The sequence below is a fragment of the Poecile atricapillus genome, chromosome 2 (assembly GCF_030490865.1).
Source record: "Poecile atricapillus isolate bPoeAtr1 chromosome 2, bPoeAtr1.hap1, whole genome shotgun sequence".
NCBI lineage: Eukaryota > Metazoa > Chordata > Aves > Passeriformes > Paridae > Poecile > Poecile atricapillus.
Window position 1 is genome coordinate 68273557 of NC_081250.1, and position 22580 is coordinate 68296136.

The 22580-nt window shown below is 44.1% G+C and overlaps 1 protein-coding gene across 5 annotated transcripts in view; it reads left to right on the forward strand.

The window, feature by feature from the left end:
• The first annotated feature begins 410 nt into the window (after positions 1-410).
• DUSP22 (dual specificity phosphatase 22) overlaps positions 411-22580 on the forward strand; it is a 44093-nt gene continuing 21923 nt past the window's right edge. The window contains exons 1-3 of one of the 5 annotated variants that reach the window (XM_058831452.1): positions 411-875; positions 7249-7282; positions 14953-15035. In XM_058831452.1, the coding sequence (XP_058687435.1) occupies positions 426-875; positions 7249-7282; positions 14953-15035 (567 nt within the window). In that variant the 5' untranslated portion in view covers positions 411-425. Of the gene's footprint in view, positions 876-1012; positions 1330-4055; positions 4209-7248; positions 7283-14952; positions 15036-22580 lie in introns of those variants that run through there. The other 4 variants (XM_058831453.1, XM_058831454.1, XM_058831455.1 and 1 more) reach the window with 4 other exon arrangements.

The window sequence follows — 22580 nt, forward strand, 5'->3', positions numbered from 1 at the left end:
AAGGACTTCGGGTTTTTTAGGCAGTGTTACTGCACTGGTTATTGAGAGACCTTATGCAGTAGTATCCTGCCCCTGCATATTTGAACCGTGTATATCAACTACCAAATTCACTCTTAGGAAGAAATTTCCCTCATTAACCACCAGATCCCCATCACCACACCTCGAAAAAACACATCCTCATGGGTAGAGGGATGCGGCTCTACCATGTCACATTTAACTGTGCATTAGAGAGCAAAGCATGAGGGTGGTAGTGAGCATGGCTTTGAAGCCACGCCTGCCACGGCTCAGCAAAAAGCATCTTTCCCTGCATGAGGAAGATGGTTGGACCAGGCAGCCTCCAGAAGCGTCTTCCCATCTGAGTCACTATGACGTTGTGATGTTTGTTTCTAACTATCTGCTCTCTCCTGCGTGTCTGAGTTAAGGACATGCAAGTCCTTTGTCTACCTGTGATCCCAGCTTGCCCGCAGCGTGCTTGCCATGACACAGCGGCAGCCACCGCAGGTGCCGTAACAGGGCACAGGCGGCCGGGCGAGGCTCTGTCTCACTCCTGGGCACCGGCACACCGGAGCGGCGAGGGCTGGGAGCGGGAGGCTGTGGCAGCAGTCCCCGGTGCCCAAGGCCCGGTGCCTCCTGCCAAAATCCTTTCACAGCCGAAACCAAACGCGTTTCGGGATGGCAGAGGCGGCCGGGCAGCACCTGCTCGCTCCCGCACCGCATGCCGCAGCCCTGCCCTCCCTGGGCACACCGGCGGCGGGCAGTCCGTGCCGAGGAGCGACCCACACGAGCCAGAGCCGCTGCTGCTGCCCCTCCGCCGCCGCGGCCGACGCTTATTCACCCTCCCCGGAACGCCCGCCGGTCGCCGCCGGCCGCGGCAGGTGGGGGCAGGTCTGCGGCGCGGGGGTCGCTGGGACGCGTAGTTCCTTGGGGCGGGCGGGGCGGCGCGGCGCGGCGGCGCGGACTACAAGCCCCAGGGAGGCCCGCGGGGGCCGCACCGCGCGTGGGGCGGAGGCGGCGGCGGCGGGAGGTGGTTCCTGGCAGCGCGGCTCCGCGGCTCTCGCCGCTCCCGGGGGCGGCCGAGCGGAAACCCGCCCCCAGCTGCCCGGCATCCAGGAGGGCGACGGCCGCGGCCAGGGCGAGAGGGATGCGCCTCGCCCTGTCCGACAGCGGCGAGCAGCGGCCGCCCTTAATTAGCAATTAGCCCGTCCCCAGTCCCCCCTCGGCAAGCACTATCCCATGCACGCCGACCCGCCGCTGGCAGCAGCGGCCGACGGCTTCTCCCGCGGTGCTGGCGTGCGGGTCGCTTAAGCCATGGGGAATGGGATGAACAAGGTAACCCCACTCGTCGTTGTCGCCGTGCGCGAGTGCATGTGCGCGGGCCAGCGCAGCGGAGCCGGGGTGGCGGTCCCTCCCCGCCTCGGGGCGGACGGGATGCCGCGGCGCCCCCGCCTTTGTCTCGCCCCTGCGCCGCGGGTACCCGCTCCAGGAACAAAGGCCAGGGCAAGAGGGCTTTTCCCTTCGGTTTTGGGGGACCCCCGCCTCGGGGCGAGGGCGGAGGCACGGAGATCGCGGCCGCGCCGCTCCCTCGGGGCGCGCCGCCTCCTCTTCCCCAGCCGCAGCGCGGGCGGGCGGGCGGGCGAGAGGGGGGCCCTGGTTTCGGTAAGGTGCCCGGGCTTCCTCTCCCGGGCGAAGCGAGTTCTCGGCGGTCGGCGAGAGCCGCCGTGCCCCCGGCGCCGGGGTTCAGTGCCCGCTCTGTGTGCCCCAGCCCTGGGGACTGCCGTGAGGCAGAGCCCGAGCCCCCTGAGCTGCGGCAGGACCCGGGCGTGGGGCTGTCAGCGAGCGTGGCACCGAGTCGTGTCACTTGGCCAAAGCTCGCTCCGCTCCCGAGGCGCGGAGCAGCCGCTGGACACGGGCTGTCGCTGGAGCGCTGGGCCCGCCCGGTGTCCGTGGGACAGGAAAGCGCTCGGCCCCAGTGAGGACGAGGAAGGAAGATGGATCTGTTTTGCAAAGGGTGTTGGCCTTTTGGCAGTAGGGGGCTTATTGTACGCACCGATTCCCATGGCATGTCATGGTGGTTATGTAGGGACCACTGTGATTTTTCTCCACCTCTGTTTTAAACCTAGGTTTGAAAGTGTGGTGGTAACTCGCCTTTTATATATAGCTTACTATGAGGAGCAGAAGTTGAGTCATCTCCTCTGTCTTTCATCCTGCTTTGAGCGCTTTGGGAGTAGCTTTGCTGTGTGTGTGGCCTCTGACAAAGCAGAGAACAGCTAGAAATAGCTCCTCACATGTTGTCCCAGTCAGACATCCTTGCCCCTGGAAGTTAGATTGATGAACAAACATCCAGAGTGCTTAGTGTGCCATCTGGAAGGGGAAGCCTTTCCATCCTATGGGTAGAGACGTTGAAACAGAAACCTTTGGCTGAGAAAAGATCGGGCTGCTGAGGAATTGAATTAATGCGTAGGAGGTAGCACCTCCCTTGGTCCTTTTCTCTCAGTTTTTGCTTTCAAAGTCTAGGAATAATGCTGTGATATTAGCTGCTCATTGATATTACCCTTCGAGAAATGGCCAGTTAGGAGGAAATGCAGCTAGAAAAACTCCTTTTAGACTTCTGGTATGTTTGTAGTATTTTTCTTGGAACGCTTGAAATTATCAGAACGTTTAGAGGGACACAATATGGGATGCTTAAGTTGCAGTCTGGGGAGAAAAAAAATAAAACCAAAAGGACAATTCTCAGCCCTCTGAAGCTGCATTACATTTTACTGTGGTACTATGTGGGTAGGAATTAGCAATTTGTGACTGACCAGTTTAGTCATTTTAATTCTGTTAAATGTTGCCCTGACATGTCCCACCTGGTGCTTTCAGGACAAGCATAACACTACTTGGATTTTTCTCTCCTTTCTTATAGCTATATCCAAGAGCTTGAGATGTTCAGCAGTTTGGGAGGGGCTGGCTCCTTTAAGGAGGCTACAATCATATTGGGTACTGGCCATCAGGGTTTATATTTGTAGGGGTCCCACATGTTGGCCTGGAACTTGCCACCTTCTGAATGTGCCCCTGGATCATCTCTTCCTTCTGATCTTGTGTGTTGGCAAAGCTGGAGGGGCAAGTGGAAGCATAGATGTAGAGGGTATTTGCTTGACTCGGTGTAGTCAGTCAATACAAATTGCCTTAGTTTCCAGCTGAAGTGTGTTTCTTGTGGTAGAGCTGTATATGGATGGTAGGAAAAAATAATCAGCTTATTTGATGGTGGATTATTTCATTTAAGGAGTCCCTTTGTACTGATGCAGAGGGAAGAGGATTAATGATGGCCTGTAATGGGTGTGGTAAGAAAGAGCTCCAGGGACTGCTGCAGCCTCTGGACGCTGATCCTTTCTCAGTGGCACAGTCCCCTCCTTATTTTTCTGTCCCATGATGCTGATGTATTTCATAGCAAATAGCAATTGCACGTGACTTTATGTGGCCATTAGAGTGATAAGGGCTGGAGGCCTGGCATTCTTTTTAGGTGGGGTTTGTCTTTGTTGCTAATTTTCTCTGTAAAATTAGCCTGGCCTAATTTTTTTTTCCTAAAGCCCATCCAAGCCTTCTGACGTTACCCAAATTAAACTGCATGCATTTGTTCATACATACCTTTCTTATTCTGTTCAGAGAAGGAGAATTGGCTTGTGAATGTGCATTGACCTGCCTCGTATTAATTTTCAGTATTACACCTTTTTTTCTTGTATTTTTAAGATGTATATTTTGCAGAATGTGTAGTTAGGTCTGACTTAGGAAATTGTCTCAGTGGTCTGATTTGTATTCATGCTTAATGTCTAAAACATTTGACTTGTATTCAAAGTTCAAGTTGAAGTCTGTGGTTGAAACGTAGAAAGATGTTTTCCAGGAGCTGAAGTCTAGCAGCTGAGATGGTGACAAGATCTGACTATCTGTGAACAGGATCTTGATGAAGAGCTCTTCCTGGGGTTTAGTTGTTGTTTAGTTAACTGACAGTTATTCATGTAAACTCTTCAGAAGATTCGAGTGTTATCTCTACAAAAAGGGCAGATAAGCCCTGTTTGTTGTAGGAGTGGATTCACAAGAAATTTTAACCGGTGTGGCTAGTTACATTGGAGGTAGCCAATTCTATGGAAGTCAGAGAAGCTGTGCCAGTTGATGTCAGCAGCATATCTGCCTCCCTGATGTGTGCCACTCTCCTGTACTACTGAACAAAGGTAGGCTTGTCTTGTCCTTTTCCAGTGCCCAGCCATCTCTGAGAAAGCCCCATGGACTTGTCTGGAGTGCCCATCAGTACTAACACAGCCAGAAGCAGTGTTGGGCAGGGAGTTAGATGCTTTATTATAAGCATTTGTTGATATAGGGAACAGCAGCAAAGTAGACCTTTAAGCCCTTTTCCAGAGAGCTGTATTGTCAGAGAAGAGTGACAGAAGCATTAGCAGCTACTCTCTGTTCCAGGGCTCTGTCTTTGTGCAAGGTGGAGAACATGAGCTGCTGTCATGTGAGGTACAAAGACCGACATCGGCGTCCTTGTCCCTTGGTTGTGCATTCTTCCACATCGGTTATTTGGCCTGTGGTCATTTTCTCAATGTTTCGGATCACGTAAAGAGGCTACTGTTTTTATTCATGTAACAGTGGTTGAGAAGTTCACTAAAACAACCACTTTATTTTTCTACTCTTCTGACTCCCACCGCTTCTCTCTCACACGCCCCTAGCAGCCATCAGCCTTCATTTTGCACAGCCCGGAGTTGCAGTTACTGAAGGCAGTGTGAGATGACACAGCTGAAAGTTCCCAGCCATAGTGGAGTGCTGAAGTATTAGTCAGCATGACATGAAGATTCACTTGTTTCCAGGTAGCTTTCACCCATAGTAGTGTTTCTTGCTTCTAGAATGACTAGTACAACAAGGATAACATCTGTCCTTCGCTGCACGGTGTCCTAATTACCTGTCTCGCATACAGCATTGCTTCATGATGCACAAATGCAGACTTCTGGATTTTTCCTCCTTTGCCCACAAGAAACCTCATTTCTGCAACTCCCCCAGTGTTTCTCAATATCTTTAATTTCTGATGTCAAAGCTTAACAACTGTGACTGGAAATTAGGCTTTTATTCTCTCTTGAGAATGCACATTTGATGCAGAAATAATGTCCTGGAGTCTAAAATGCTATAGCAGTGGTGGTGTGATAGAAGATTTGTGCTGCAGATAGGAAATACCAGACAGCTGTTTTAAAATACCAGAAAGCCGTTTTAAATTTTTTTCATTTTTTATGCTTAAGTTGAGGGAGCTCATTGGGGTGATCTCATAGGTGAAATTAATTCATAACTTGAGTCCCTTTTGTTGTAGAATGTGATTTTGTTTGCAGAATTTAGCCTCTTTGGCAATGACTCCTGAGTACTCTCTTCTCTGGAATAGCTACAGGCTTCTTTTTCCTAGCCTGGGATGCAGCATTAGAGCTGCACTTCTAGCAGTGTCATCAACAGTGCTTGAAATACTGAATTATCCCTTAAAACCATGAGTCTTGTGTGCATGGAAGGGGACAGCAGGATGTTGTAAGGGTTCTTTACCTTACACGATATACTGGTGTTGGAAACTGCCTTGGGGATTTTTGCTGTCTTTGTAAGAAGGTTGAATTTGTACTAACGAAGAGGGAAGAAAAAGGGCGAAAGCTGTCTATCTTTGCAAAATGTACAGGTGCCCATTTGTACAAGACTAAAGAACTGTTTTCTTGATGAGCCAGTGCTGCCATTCGGCCTTTAATTTGCGAGCAAGGGTCTACAAGCAGTAAGGTACAGCAAGGGTCACGGAGAAGCTGTCTTTCTGTTTTTGGGGGAGGAGAATTGAGCCCTGTGTTTAGAGCTGGTGTGGCACAGCAGGCAGAGAGTGATTGCCCAGCAAAGCCTAAAGGGAGGAATGTTTGCACAAGCCAAAGCTGCAAGGAGTGCAAGAGGTGCTGCAGCCTTTCTGTTTTTTGTGAAGCTTGATAAACAGCGAACACGACGCTTTGACCAGATGAAATGCCTTAAGTTAGGGTAGGTCAGAAGCTGTTTTACAGGCTCTTCTCCTGGTCCTGCTAACCTGTGCGTAGTGAGCTGGGTCCCTTTCAGCAGGAAAGCTGCAGTGAAACGGAAGCTATGGCAATAATCCCCGATGAAAAGTCCTTCGTGACTTTTGGGACTTCGCGGCTGCTGGATCGAGCTAAATGGGTGGAGTTTTCCCTTTAAATAGCTGTGCCTGAGAGACTGTTGCTGCTGTTGTGGTGACATTGGGTGTTGCTAAGGCTGTAGGAAGTCAGTGCTGACATATCTGTATTGGTGATATGCTAAGCATGGACTGAAGAAAAATGGATCATATGGTTTTGCCACTACAGTTCTGATCTCCTCAAAGGATGTGGGTCAGAGACTTCAGGAGTCAGAGAGCAAACGTCTTGGCCAACAAATGTGTGTTTGGTGTACCTGGGTTGTTTTTTATATGTCCTTACTGCTGTTCCCAAGTTGGGAGGGTTATGAGAGGGTGGGAGGGGTAGCACTGCAGTGTCACCTGCCTCTGTGTCTGTGCATGCACGTGCCCTCAGACTGCACATGCTAGTCCTTGGGCAGACCTTGACACTTCCCAGTTAAAGAATGTCCTGTAACTGACACCTGTGCAGGCATCTGAGAATGTGGGGTGAGTGGGTACATTTGAGAGAGAAATATGCATTTCAGACTTTCAGAAGTTCCCTTTCTATGTGAACACACAAGTCGCTGTTTGCAGTGATTTCCTCTAAGAGTTCCACAGTGCTGCAGCCCTGACTTGCATGGCTTTGCACTTCAAAAGCCTCGAAGGATGTCATTTTGCAGGGCTTTGTCCAGCTTCCTTAGCAACTTTAGGCAAATCATCTTTGCTGTGTGAAGTTTCATCATTAGTTCCATGAGGGTAGCTCTTACCCTGCTGTGGGGGGCAGGGGAGGCCTGTGTTGCGAGGCTGCTTCGTAATTTGTAAACCACATTTGCTGTCCTTGGAGAGCCTCCATTAAGTGGAAGAATCCCCACAATTAACAATCCCCCCCTCTGCCAAGGAATGCTGTCAAAGCTCAGTTTTCCTAGAGCTGTCTGGTTTGAGAAGGTTGCAATGAGGCACAAAATGTTGTCAGCATGTTTTACATTGCATTTCACAATAATCTGCTAAAGTAGTATGTTCCATCCTGTATGCAAATTGAACTTTGTCAAATTGTCTTACCACAAGATATCTATATTTGATACTATATTTCTTTCTCACAGATTCTGCCTGGCTTATTCATTGGCAACTTTAAAGGTAAGATTAGTTTTTTTATTATCTCTAGGATTACTTAGTAGAGACCTTAAGGGGTTGTTTTGCAGGCATTCAGAATTCTTTGGCATCTCTGTGGCTTTATAACCCCAACTTGCTTCATGTCTGGATTCACCTGGTAGCACTTAAAGAATTCTTTTGCTTTCTCATCTGTGTGCTGTGCTGCAAGTACTTTGAGAAAAGTAAAATCAATACTATCTCCTTGGAGCATGCTTCAGCTGGAATTCCTAAACAGTGGCCTGCCTTAAACCATTCCTATGCTTGGCAGGCAAGCTTGTGAGCCAGGCAGATTCTTTGTAAGGCTTATTGCAAGTCCCCCTTATAAGTGAAGGCTTAATATGCCTCCTGCTCATTGCTTTCATTATTTTGGTTATTTATAACAACTGCTAAAGAGTTCTGTTATCACCGCTTGTGAGACTGATAGGTCTGCTGGTTGCAGCCTGACCACTGATACTCACACTGTCTCTGTTGCAGATGTAAGTTTCTATGGATTTTTTTCTTTTATACATGAGGTTTATTTTTTGTGTACAGAAAAAAAAAAGACACATTTAGAAAACACTGGAAACCTTATGTAGACATCCAAATAAATGGCCTGTTCTCAAAGCACTCTGTTACCTGCAGTTCTGTCTGACTCTCCCTACTCAGAACTAAACCAGCTGTGCATTTGTACACAGTTGTTTTGATGGATGTAGACCCCATATTTCCTATGGTAAAACATATTTCCTTTGGTAAAACAGCAAAGCAGGGCTCACAGGGGTTCCTGCAATATCCTGTCCTTCCTGGGCTGTCTGATACCACACCCAGTCTGTTAAGGCTGGAAATGTCTACGTTGGATTTAGATGGTGCTGTACCTTCCCTCTGCCTCATGCCCACTCTTCTTTCCTTGCCTCCCCATCCCAAAACCTGTGAGTTCAGTGTTTTTTGCCTGAATTACCTGCTTCTGGATCTGCTGACCCATACCATGGATCCAGTGCTTGCTGCCCCTTGGGATGTGGAGATGATCACTTTGGAAGGCAGCCCGGAGGTACACACGAGGTTAAAAGCTGCCTTTTGCCACACCATAAACACAAGCACAATGGCTACTGTGTGAGGGAGTTAATTGTGCCATGGTAAGGAAAATGATAAGACAGAGGTGATTCCATGCTGATAATGAAAGGAGACAAAAGAAAAATACAGAAAAAATGAAAATAAGGCCAAGAGGGTAGTTTTGAAAGCCCTTTGGATGGACCACTGCATGGTCTGATGACAAAATCAACTAACTTGGTCACAGCCACATTGCTTCTTCTTTTTGTTTTCTTTTTTGTTCCTGAAGTAATTCAGGTGAGGGGTGGAATTGGGAAGATGTTGGACAGTGGAGTCCTTTACGTTTCAGGTAGTCTGGCAGGGTGGGCAGGATGGGCCCTGGTAACATGGCTCCCTCTCACCGTGGCCATCCCGCTGGGAAGCCCTTGCCCAGGGGAGTGGTACTGAGCCGGAGCATCTGTTTGCTGGTGCAGTTCTGTTTTCAGTGCAGGGGAGGTGGCCAGGGTTGTGGAGTGAGTCAGCATCTCTGCCCACGCCAGGCCTGTGGCCCTGCCGCTCGTGCTGCCCCGGCCGCTCTCCGTGTGCCTTGGGAGCGGGCCTGGAATGGCACCGGCAGGTCACGCCTGCACGGAGAGGCATGCAGGTGGAGGGGCTATGAGTGGGAAATGTGTCTGGGAACCTCGCTGAAAGAAGAGGGTGTAATGCTTCTGCTTAACTCCATAAAATACAGGAGGGGCGAGTTGACTTTAACCCCAGTGTTTGTGTTATGGAGTCTGTTTTTTAAGTTAATTAAAAACACAAACAAAATGTCCTGTTACTTACTGCTATGACCTTTGCTCATATTGCATTTAATCATTACGTTCTGCCCTCATAAGTACCTGTTATAATCTCAGATAAGCTACCAAACCTGGAGAGGAAAAGATAGGTGTTGCAGTACTTCACTAATACAAGAACATACTTTTACAGTTCTTAACCCTTTTCTGCATCCCTTGTCTCTCAACCCCTCCTTGCCTCTCTGCTTAGGAGCAGTTGCAGCAAGCTGTGTGTGCAGTGAAGTCATCCCATTTAGGAACAGGTTGTTGGTTAATTACCAGTGTATTTTTCTGGAGGAGTTGGATTCCGATGTTCTTGGGGTGTGTTCTGATTTGTGACACTTTTAAAAAAGTGACTAATGAGCATTGAGAGTGCCACGAAGGGGATCATTGAGAAATATGCAGCAGCACGTGCAGTTGGGATTGGTTGGAGTATCCTGATTTGGGCAGCTGAAATGACTAGCTACTTGTAAAGACAGGGCTTTACAAAATTATTTCCTGTAGTGCATTTTTGACCAGTCTCCCATTCTTCAGCTTAAGACTGATAGCTTTGAATATTGAATAAAGTTGCATCTTGTCAGTTGGAGGAGGAAACGCTGAATCCCTGGTGTTGTGCATCTTGCCCAGACACAGGGCTGAGAATTGGAGGCACTGTCTGAGTCCCTGAGCAGGGGTGGAGAGGAGGGAGCTTCTCCTGAAGCTGAGTCAGGGGAATGTCTGTAAATCGCTCTGATCTGCCCTCTGGAGGATAGCCTTTCCCCCAGTGGCTCCTCTGGGAGCTTGGGCATGCACAGTTTCCAGAGCTGAATCAAGGTACCATCCTACTCACACGCCTGTCTCGCTGCTTCATGGGAGAGCTCTGGGAGCACTGGGAGACTGGGAAAAGGCACAGTTCTTCCAGACGGGTGCCTTTCTACTGAGTGGAAGTAGGATGTTTGAGATGTTAAACACTGATTCTGGAGGGCTGTTGTCCGGAGAAGGAATTCAGCACTTGTTCTGATTTGGGAATTATTATTCACCATTCAGCTATATTTCTAGTTTTAGGCCTAGTAAACTTAAATACAGTTTATGACAGAGCAATGCAAATTCTGCGTTTGACTGGGAGATAAATTGAGGTCCAGAAACAGCTTGTGAAATGAACCTGTGGCAGAAATGGGAGCTGAGCTTGCTGCTTTTGTTTCATCTGCTGCTGCACAAACCTCTAAGCACATAGACTGAGAGGGACTTCAATAACCACCTTAAGGGTCTTTAGGGTAGAAAGTCTCATGTAGTGCTGAATATGGAAAGCACTGAAGTATCTCCTGAAACCCCCCCTAAGTCCACAGAGCTTTAGTATGTCTGTGAAAAACTTTCCTGAATGAGCACAGATCTTGGCATGTGTTCAAGTGCTTTTTATCTTACAGGCTCTATAAACATGATTCAGCTCATCAGTAGCACGTGAAAAGTGTGATATGCTCCTGAGGGGGTATATTTGAGAATGCACAGCTAGAGGGCAGAAAAATTCAAGAAGAACCATAGATGTCCATATAAAACACAAGACTGAGTCTGGTCTGAAAGCCCAGAAGGAAGCAGAGCTCTTGGGATTCTTTGGTGAAAGTGAAGGAGGAGTTATTTCTTTGCAAATGGTAGAGTAGGGGGCTAAAAGGGAAAAATAAGGGAAAAGAAAGAGGAAGTTAGCTCTTCTCTCTGCCTCTAGTTTTGGGGAAAATTTGTTTTGTTTCATTTGTACCTTACAGATGAAATGCAGTCCTCTCAAAAGACGAAGAATTTAATGTGGGACTGCATATTCACTTATATTCTGCACTGGAAACCTGATGTCCCTTGAAAGTTACCTGTGCTCACAACAAAAATGGTTGCTTTGTTCCTTAAGGGCTTGACAGGACAGCCTGATTCTCTGCACTAATGGAAAAAAAAAAAAAATCTGTTCCTTCTGATGAGAGATTCTTAATGGATGCTCAGTTTGCTTCCAAACCAAGAGGTGTGACAGTAGCAGAAACCAGAGACCCAAGAGTGTTTCTACCTTGATTATTAGCTTGTGTTCTTCCTTGTTTGTAATCATTCAAGGTTTTTTCCATGGAATATTTGGGGGCTTTTCAATTTGAAGGGGAAAGCCACAATATGAGGTTTAATTTCCCCCAAAGAGTCCAGTGTTGCTGTGGATGGTCTGGAGAGTCTTGGGGAAGTTTCTGCCCTTCCCATTACTAAGTGTATAAAAGGGCAATGCCCACCAAGTAGTTCTGCTGTGTTTCTAAAGTCAGTTAATTCCTGTTCTCATCTGCTTAGTAATTTTTTTCAGGTTCCATTTCCTAAGGATTTATATCAGGTACTGAAAACAGGAGAGGATGGAGATATCGTTTCCTTTTTCAGGTTCATCTTTTGAAGGAAGACAATTTATTGCTACTCCATTAAATAGAGTACTGACCTCTTTTCTCCACCTTTCTTGTTCCCCAAAAGGGTTCTTCCGAGCAGGTGGGACAAAATATATTTTAGAATAAAGTGTGAAGTGGAGACAGAAGAGGTGGCGTTTTTGTTCATGTACACAGTCTGTGTGTGTGTTTGTAACTGCACATAAATGGGTTCAGGAACAAAGCTCTCCTGATGGGAAACCATTCTCAGTAATAGCTCTTAGTGCTCTGAACCACTGGTAGAGGAAGTTATTCTTTAGGTGTCTGTCTCTCTATGTAGCTCTCTCCAAAGTAGAAAATAAAGTGTAGGCAAAAATTTGCTTTATATAATAAAAAAATAAAGAGATGATGATGATGATATAGTAGTTTCTATACGTCTGCAGACTGAGATTTAATATTGTTGTATATGCTGGGCTGACTTGCCTTCTCTGAGAGGAAATCCTTATCCCTCACCTTGGATTTCTATGGAGGCACTAAAATACTGAAATAAGAGAGAATGTTTGTAGGTATATTTGAGACTTCACCACTGTAGTACTGGAGTTGTTCAGTCACTGATGTGTCTTAACTGCAGTGGTTGGAGCTGTGTCTCTCTTTTGCTGATGGGGGATGGAAGCACACTGCACTGGGTGATTTTCTCCCCAGCCACACAGTAAAGCTTCCCAGAGCTGCAGGGAGACAAATTCTGACAGGCTCCAGACCCATTTTGGTGACTTTGGCATTGCTTTTGGATTTAAGTGTTTGCAGCTCTCTGCATGAGTAGAGAACTTGGAGTCATAGCATGAAACTGAAGGAAAATAGGCTAAATGTGGGAGGGAGAGAGGAAGACTTCCCCAGTGTGAATTGTGTCATTTTGTGTGAGGAGAGTTTCCCAAAGGCTTCAATCAAAAGTCCACATCTGCATTAGCTGAGAAGCATTTTGCTGTATGATACAGAATGTTAGGTAACCTGTTGTGAAGAATAATACCATGTTTGAGGCACCCTTTAGAGGATGCACCGGAGGGGCTCTGATAGGTAGGTTTTAATGTTAACATTTGAAAATGGGGTGTTTTACACTGTGATTTCAAAATGTGAGCCTTCATGTGCTTGTACAGCATTGCTACAGCAAAGAACTTAGAATTGCTGTGGCGATAGTGGTTCTTTTGGTTTTTGGTGGTTCTTTACGTAACCTCTAAATTTTTTTTTTTGTTATTTATGGTATGAGACTGTGAGTGGCAGGATATGTTATTTGTACTGCTGTTTAAATAGCCTTATCTGTAGTATCTGTAGAGGCTTAAGGCAGGTGCTGGGGAACGAGGGGAATTTCCCCTTTGTAAACTGTTTGAAGTTTAGATCCAGGTAGTAGCTGGGAAGCTTTTTCTCCTCTGCTTTAGTGAACTGAATGGTTATTTCCCAAATATGTTAAGGACCTGCTGGCTACCTGGTGATGTAGTTCTGGGATGGTCATTTCCAGCTTGTTTCTAGGAATATCTGAAATCTCACTGTATTTCAGCTTTGATTGCTGAAATTCCTTTATCTTGAGTCTCTGTTATCTGAAGAACTAAGATACTTCAGTCTTTTTAAGTTGTACTTTGTCCATTAGGCCTTTCAAACTGGTTCAAAGCAGTCAGCATTTAATTTGGGTCATATCTTCTTTTAAAGCAGTTTGTCTTGTGTGGCAAGACATTTCTTACTACATAGGTCATACTGATAGTTAGAGATTGGGGTCTCATTGTGCTAGGTGTACATTGACACCTATGAGTGTCATGTAAACCATGAGTTCCAGCCAACAGGCTCTGAAGTCTGCCTTTAGTCTTTGTAAGACAGAAAATAGGGGCACTTTAGGGGCACTGGTTTCTGGCTTTCAAATCCTTGCCTGCTGAGGCATTCCCTAAGGAACTGAGACTGTCCTACAAACTGTTAAAAAAATCTGAAGGTCAGGTGGATTAGAGGACCTCTCCTGGCAAGCATTAGCATTTCTTCTTTGAAATATTTGCTCTGAGATTTTTAGTAAATTTTATTTGTTCTGTGAAGCTAGGCTTTAATTCTGTTTCAGACAGAATTTGTGTTAATTCTCTTCTGAAGGATTAGGCATCTGTGTTGATCATGCAGGCTTGAGCAGTAGTGAGTAAAATCCTTGCAGTTTTGACTCTTCTCTTCATTTTATTAGCTGTAGAGAAGCTTTCATAATTGGATTAAGTTTAAATTTTATTGCTTGCTACTGTGCTCACTTGGATCTCATTTTTGGGCAGTATAATTAAATGTCCAGCTCTTCTTTGTGATGTAGAAAGGCACTGAAACTTTATAGTAGGTGGATAAGATGACACCAGAGATTCTAATTGAACTCTCATATGTACATAAAGGATGTACAGGTGATGCTATTATTTTTGTACCTAGAGAGAGCCGGTTTGAAACCTTTGTGGTCAGTGCTCTCTTTTTGTGTGCAACCAGGCTAATGTGAACAGATTGTTGGGCAGATTTCAAAGGCAGGTGTTCACATCACAAAACCACTGCTGAACTTGCCATGGTGTGCTGTGCCATTCTCAAGCAAAAAGGTCAAAAGTAAATGGGCACAAGCTAACTTTTACCTTTATTGGTGGTTCTTTCAGGTCATTTTCTGACATGCTGATAGTTTAGTATAGGGAAAGCTGCTCACTGATGACAGTCTATTTTACCCTTTTTTTTATAGAATCAAGCCTATGGTTTTGCTGTATCTAGCATTAAATTTTCAGTCGCCCCTGTTTTCTTTCCAGTTTTGAATGTCTGAAATCCCTTGGTTACAGGTCTAGGAACCACCTTTTCACAACTCCACTTCCTTGCTACAGCATTTTTCTTTTTCATTCATTTGATATCTTTATCACCTGTCTCTCTTTAGACTTAAAATTATCATTTGTATTGCCTAAATGCACTTTTTTCTTTACTGGTTTACAAAAAGTATGAATCTTGTTATCGTCTTGGCTTGTCTGCTGAGACCTCAATTCAGGTGGTATGGTTGGCTTCCCTTCTCAGACCTGGATATCATAGGGTCAGTTTCCCAAGTGAAAATGTATTCCCTGAAGGGGGATTTGTGGGTAGAGTGGAGGTCAGATATTTCTTGTTCAGCTCTGAGTGCGTGTTCAGATGGTCATCACCTGCACAGGCATGCACAGACTTATATTTCAGATGCAAAATACATGAAACTTCTGACTTGAGAACACATTCCTGAGTCACTTAAGCTTGGTCTTTATATAGTATATAATTTGGTTTGGAGTTTGAAGTGTGTCTTCCCGTTACCCACTCTGATGATGGTGTTCTAGAACAGCTGCATTTGAGGTTTTGCATGACTTTATGCAGCTTCAAAAGGAAATGTATCATCAATAAGTAACTTCAACGTGCACAATTTAAATGCTATTTCAAGATATTAAAAAAAAATATTTTCCTTTTTTTCCCTCTATCACAGATGCCCGAGATGTAGAGCAACTGAGTAAGAATAACATTACACACATTCTTTCAATCCATGACAGTGCCCGCCCTATGCTTGAGGTAAGAGTTGTGGGGACTCCACAGTAAATCCTTACTTTGCAGTTGACTGTTACAGTCATCTTTGGGTTAATTTTTTGTTCTGTGCAATTGATGTTTTGAGACTGATTTTCTTTAAAGCTGTAGTTTTGAGATCCAGCCACAGGTTTTGTTGTTGCTGCTGTTATAACAACAAGAAATCTAACTGACAGAGGAAGAGAACTACACTGTCAATCTGTATAACATAATAGTGGGATTATTATTAATTTAATAGTAAAGGTAAGTTTCCTTCTGTGTGGAGTTTAAGTATCACATAAACAACATTTCTTCCCCATTACTAACCCTTCTTTGTACTTGGGCCCCTTCCTTGAATCTTTATGGCAAATGAGTTTGCAGTCCTTTTTTATGTGAAATAGCCTTATTTAGGCTTGGAGTGTGGGAGGAACCAGTGATCCTCACATAATAGATCTAAAATAGTAGAGCATCTGTAGTCTTCAACACTATAACATAAAGTATTATTCCCATTTTACTGAAGGGAAACCAGTCTGAAGACCTGTATTTACTGTGTTATCTTGAGCAGGGAAGGAGCTGGGGATAGACTACAGGTATCCTTTGTTGGAAGGCTATGCTTTCTTCTTTGCACCAGCTTACCTTGGAGGGGAGTCTGGCTGGGCTTTGCTATGTCTTAAAATCCTGCTATTTGATTTATGTCAGGAGCTATTATCCTCTAAAATTTGTTTGTTCCTTCCCTGCATTCCACTTCTCATGAAATGTGGCAAAATAGTTGGTAAGGCAGTTGTTGGTGTTAGCCCTCATATGCTGCTGGGAATCTCCGCTTTTCTTTTTCTTCATGCAAAATATCTCCAGTGATTTCAGTCCTTAAATGACAGAATTTCCACTTCTCCCAGGCAAGTCAATAGGTAAGCCAAACAAGAGGTGTCCCCCGTAGTCACAACCAACCCCAGTATTAAGGTAATGGTAAACTCTGGGTTGACCTTGAATTTATAAATGTGCTGAAGAAGAGCTTTAGCTGTTGAATTTGTTACACTGTCCATTTGACTTGTGTTGTGCCTAATGCTTGTTAAGTCTGAAACAGTCTGAATCTCAAGAGTGCTCTTAACATTTGTGCTGAGTAAAGGAGATGTTGTGATGCCTCTAGGGTGCTGGTCTTTAAAATGAATGGAATTTTGTTTTGTTTTATCATTATTAGAAGACTAGGAAAACTAATTATGGTACAGATCAGCTGCAGCCTCAGGCCAGTGCTTCTGGTGGTGGTGGTGGTAGTTTTGGCAGCCCACACCCCACCTCCTTGCTTGTGGTGGTACATCTATTTGTGAGGCTGCATGGTAAATAGAACTAGGAGCTTTTGTGGTTCAAATATAACCAGGTCACCATTTCTTCCTCTAGTTACCACCACAAAAGACATCAAGGATTACGTTTATCGAAATCTCTTCCTAATCTTCCACAATTCACAGCAGTGTTTCGAAAGTTAGAGTGGCACGTGAACAACAGTGACTGGTTGAGGATGGACTTGCTTTCATCACCTCTGCTTCCAACTGTGCCTTCAATTTTCTCTGGGTGCAATATAGTTCCTTTAAAACTTCTCTCCACTTCCTAAAGCAGTGTAAGGATTTCAAATTCCACTTGTTTGGGAGCTGAGCTAATTTTGATTACTTTATCAGTCATGGTCTTACTGTGGTAATTGTTTGTGACTGAATGCTTCTGTTTAGGAACAGAAGCCTAGATAACCTCTGTTAGGTTTGGTTACTTCCTTAGTTATTTACATCCATGCTAGGTTGTAGGTGGGTTTGTTTACAGCTTGTGTGTCCACATTGTGCTTGGGGATTGTTCTCATGTCTACTGAAATCATATAGGAATGTTTTCCAATGTGTATCCCTTATCACCTTTCTCCCCAAATTCCAGTCATGGAAAGTGGTTACTTTTGTGTTCAGAAATCATCTGTTATTCAGACTTCTAAACATGCAATTGCAGTGATAAGGGTATATCTTTTCCCTGAGATTCTCTGTTTCATGTTTATGTATTTATGTGAATACTAATCACCTGTAAAAAGCTGCCTTTGCTTTTTGCTTTGCAGTAGTTGCCTTTAACTAACAATATTTTATCTCCAGTATTGCCTAGTCCCATAGGAAATGTAGGAACCTGTAGGAAATGCTACAAATAATTCATTAGACAAAGCTTTCTGTGCATGCTAAGGAAGGTAAGTGTTTTTAGACATTGAAAAGCCAGTAGTGTTTTAGTAACATTTTATCAAAGAGAATGTGGTCTTTTCTGCCTGTCTGTGGAACAAAGAATATGGATACATACTTTAGCTTTCAGAAGTCACAAATTACTCACATCTTGCTTCTCAGATTTTGAAGTTTCATCACTGTTTTGATAATACCTGTGAATACAGCACTTAAAGTGGTGTATCAGAAGTACTGATTCTGTACCCAGTGCTGGTTGGTTAGAGAATGAAAATGCCCAATCTAACTTTGTCATTCATAGTCAAGAGTGCAATACTGAGGAAATGGAAACAAACATCAGTCTATGCAGTGAACAACAACTTGCGAGATTGTATAATTATTTTCTATTGTAGTAACTCAAGGCATTGCCCCTCTCTGTGATGTTATAGACTGTAACCTGGTTGTCTGAAATGCTCACAGTACCTTTTAAAAAAATATGCTTACCAGTGTGGCTTAGATACTGTGGGTTTTGGGTATAGGTTGCTTTAGTTCCTTGTAAGTTAGTAAGCTATTAGAAAATGATTGAAGAGTTTTACAACAAAGTATTATATTGGTTTAGGTTACATGTGCCTACTGAGATATACTTAAAAAAAAAGTTTTCTTATAGAAATCCAGTTTTGGACATTATCTCAATCATCATTTACAAACCCTTATGGATGTCTGATTCATGGGTGGCTTATAATCAAAGTTTGGCCTTAGGAAGTCATGAGTACTTTCAAGCTGGAATAACAGGGAAAAGTAGCTATGAAATTAGTTGGATTTGAAGACTTCTTACACCTTTTTTAGACATAACTATCTTGCATTAAGTGCAAGGCACAGAATTGTTTGTAAGACTTCAAGTGATTTACTCTGGAAGAAATTTGCCAAAATCTGGCCTGAACTATCTTGCCATATTGCCCTTTAGTTCTTTTTGTATAAGCTGTTTCAGAGAAATTTCTCCTATAATAAAAACAATTTTGAAATATATTTAGAGAGCATTCTAATGCTATTGTTGCCATGAAGCATACCATTATTATACAGGATCTTAACCACTTTGGTGAGAATTTTGAAGTTTAAAGATGCATGTTTATCACTCCTGTGATACAAATATCTATCTCATGGAAAACCCTGTGAGTAGCAGGTGGCACGTCCAAGAGAAAGGCACACAGACTGTATGGAATCAGGTTTGTTATTTCAGATGTAATGAGTGAGAGCAGTGTCCAACAGCACTGTGTGTGCTCCCACAGATGCACAGGGGCAGTAGCCTTGGTGAATCAAGTTGGCTCCTCCAGGGCACTTTGGATGGCTGCCCATAGGACACTCACAGATGTTTTATAAATCCACACAAAAGCCATGAACAGAGGAGAATAATTAGGTTTCTAGCCACCTGCTTTTTCTATCCTATTTCTCAGTTAGTTTAGGTTTTAAAATTTCTGTTCAGAACAGGAGACTCTGAAAGGTAGATGGGGAAACATGTCTCCAAGTGTGCTTTTGATAATAGGGTATCTGGCAGTGACCTGCAGGATCCATGCAACAGGTTTTCTTGTATGTGGACTTCTTTAAGGCCTTGGACGTGGCACCCCACAACATCCTTCTCTAAGCTGGAGAGATGAATGTGATGGCTGGACTGTCTGGTGGATGAGGAACTGGTTTTTTTATGGTCACATCCAGAGGGTCAATAGCTCAATGTGCAGATGGAAATCAGTCATGAGTGGTACCCTTCAGGGGTCTGTGTTGGAACCACTGCTGTTTAATGTCTACATCAGTGACATAGAGGGATCAAGTGCACCCTCAGTACATTTGCAGATGACAAAAAGTTTTGTTCCTGTTGCTGAAAGTAAAGTAAGTAAAGGTAAATCTTGTTAATCTTAATGGAAGAAAATGGTTGCATGTCCATTGAGGTGTTTGTCTCTGGATTTTCCAGGTGTTTAACCTTGTTCTGGGAGTGGTTATATGGAGATGAATGTGGGCTCAAACTAAATAGATTTTGATGTGGATTGTACAGCAGTTTGGAAGCAGCTACATCTTATTCTGGACAGTGTAGGCTGTGGTGGACAGTCATGTCCAAGCAGCTGAACTTACAAGCATTTTTAGTCCTCTCATCATTCCTCCCCACAACCACAGGTTTAAATGCTGGTAGAAGGAAGAATGCTTCCTGTGCTGCATTGGGCAGTGGTTGCTGTTTGCAATGCAGGAAGGAGAACAACATGAGTTGTGGGAGAGGGAGTTCTTCTTGTCAAAGAGGTGCTCAGACCATGTGCCAGAGAGGTGTAATGCCCAAAAAGAGGCAGGGATGGATGGGCGTTCTGTGGGTCCCCATGTGCAAAGTCCACATCAGGACTGTCATTGCGGCTGGCAAACGATGTGCCACAGATTCAGACTGGAAGTAAGCAAGACTTTGACCGCCACGAGGGTTAGTAATTGCTGTAATATATTTCTAGAGATGAAGGTGGGTTTTCTTATATGCTCATATAGCTCATATGCTATTTTTGGGTGGAAGCTGATTCAGGTAAGGCTGGGTTATAATGGTCTTTAAGCTTTGCATTTTAGGGCCAGAGCGTTTCATGGTCCTTGGTCTGTCTGAGACACTTTGAGGTGCCAGTTCTGGTGACTGTTGTGAACATTGCAGACACCTGTCCATCAGTCAGGAAATGGACTGAAACCAGCAGCTTCTTTCTCACAGTCCACCACACATTTGTCAGTTACCAGTAATTTTGCTGCTGCTCTTGACCTGCACCAGAGATTTGATCTAGTAAATGTATGAATCCCATTACCAGTCACCTGTGGTTGTGGAGTCCTTTGGCATTAATTTATTTGTAGAATTATCATTGTCAGACTGACTCCTGCTGTGTCACAGGAAGCTTTGTATGCTGCACTCATCTGGTAGACATCATAACCATCACAGTAATGTAGATTTTAAATCAATAAGAGTTTTATGTGGGTATGCCTGTGCTGTCCCCTGCCATAGAAGCTCTCTAATGAGGAACTGCATTAAGAGTAGCTTTTTGCATATGTGCTGCCTCTGTATGCATGTCAGTTTTCTTTGTTTTCTGTGGCTACAGAATATTTGTTTGGTTTTTATTTTCAGTATGTTGATTTTCCCCCACTCATTCTGCAGAGTTAACCAGAGCACCCTAACAAGACAGTTATCTGTTTTTTCTTTGTATTCTGATGCCGTTAACAATATCACCTTCATCTGCTATGTGTTGTCTCCAGAGCAGTGGTTTTCCCCTCTTTTTTCTTGAATTTGACTGCCTAAATAAGTATTGATATGGTAGGTGGGGGGAGGGATAGGGGAGGCAGAGAAAAGCTGGCTGCTGACTGAACTACTGTGTGCGGTTTTGAGTACCACAATATAAAAAAGATACTGAGCTTTTGGAGATTGTCCAAAGAAGGACAAAGAGGATGGTGAAGGACCTTGAGGGAAAGCCTTATGAGGAATAGCTGAGGTCACTTATTCTGTTCAGCCTGGAGAAGAGGAGACTCAGGGGTGACCTCATTGTGGTCTTTATCATCCTCATGAGGGGAAGTGGAGGTGCAAAGTACTGATTTCTTCACTCTCATGACCAGTGACAGGACTTGAGGAAACAGCATGAAGCTGAGTCAAGGAAGGTTTAGGTTGGTTATCAGGAAAACGTTTTTCACCCAAAGGGTGGCTGAGCACTGAAACAGCTTCCCTAAGGAAGTAGACACAGCACCAAGCCTAACAGAGTTCAAGAAAAGTTTGGACAACACTCTCAGGGCACATGGTGTGACTCTTGGGGTGTCCTGTGCAGAGCTGGGAGTTGGACTGAATGGTCCTCATTGGTCTCTTCCAACTTGGCACAATCTATGATTCTATAATCTTTTTTGTCCTGTCTAGCAGCTTGTGCAGCCAGCACAACTTAAATGAACTGTGTCCTTGGAAATAAAATGCTTCTCAGCCAGTTTGTCTTACAAAGAATTTTAGATACTTTTTTCCTTTCAAATTCTAAAATTTTTATCCAAGTAGAAATAGGGTTTCAAAGACTCAGTATCTAAGAAGCTGAAGTGAAAGGGAGCAACAGAGTTAAAAAGCTCTGTGATGATCATTTAGAAAACAGTCAAATGCAGAATGCAGGCAATGAAGAGATGCTGTAACTGGAACAGAACCAGTAAGTGTGAGGAATAGAAGTTGTAGAAAAATAAGGATGCTATGGAGAAGATGTAGAACATCTCTGCACCAGATTTATTACTGCTGAATGCTGTGATATACCTGTTTTATAAGGTATTAAGGATGAGAAGCTTGCAGCTGGGGAAATCACAAGAGGAAGTACTGAATCAAGATTATGAATTAAAAAATTAGGTATACAACTGGCTGCTAAATCCAGACCTTTGGAAGAAAGTGAAAAGCTCAATGACTGAACACCTATCAAAAACTGAGAAATATTTATAGGATCAAATGATCATAGTCTGAAGACCTGGTATAGATAATAGATTCATACCAACTTGGATTAAGATCTGGACTCTTGCTTCATATTTTTCAAGCCTATCTCTATAAGTCTTAATGCAGTTTTAGCTGAGCTTGATAATCTTGCATGTTTACCCATGATCTTTAAACTGTACATGTGTGGGTTTTTTTAGAAATGGAAAGCAAAGTCAGCTATTTTAGAAGTAGTCTGGTTAGCACAGTTTGTGAATTGCATTTTTGCAGCTATTTAGGTTCTGACTATAGTCAGAATAACTATAACCTATAATATCTGCCGTTAGCACTTAATGTGATAACTTTGACCAGGGAACTTCGGCCTTATCTCCTTTAAGTTTTCTAATTTTTTCCTTCTATCACAAGTTTGGGAAAATTTCTTTCTCTCATGGCTTCACTTTCTCGATCGACTTGATATATTTATGTGAGTGTATAAGAGGGATTACCCTGTGATTAAGAAAAAAAGAAAAATAATCCTGTGTTATGCCCCAAATTTCCTCAGCTGATAACTTTGGAAATGCTGAAAGCTGCTTTAGTGATTTGTTTTGTAGTCATAGATTCATAGAATGGTATGTGTTGGAAGGGAATTGAGAGACCATCTCATTCCAGCCCCCTGCTGTGGGCAGGGACACCTTCCACTAGACCAGGTTGCTCAGAGCCCCATCCAGCCTGGCCATGAACACTTCCAGGGATGGGGCATCCACAGCTTCTCTGATCAACCTGTTCCAGTGCCTCACCCTCACAGTAAAGTATTTCTTCCTAACATCTAATGTAAACCTACTCTCTTTCAGTTTGAAGTAATTTTCCTTTGTTCTATCACTACATGCTCTTGTAAAAAGTCTCTCTCCATTTTTCTTGTAGGCTTACTTTGTGGACTGGAAGGCTGCAATTAGGATACCCCAAAGC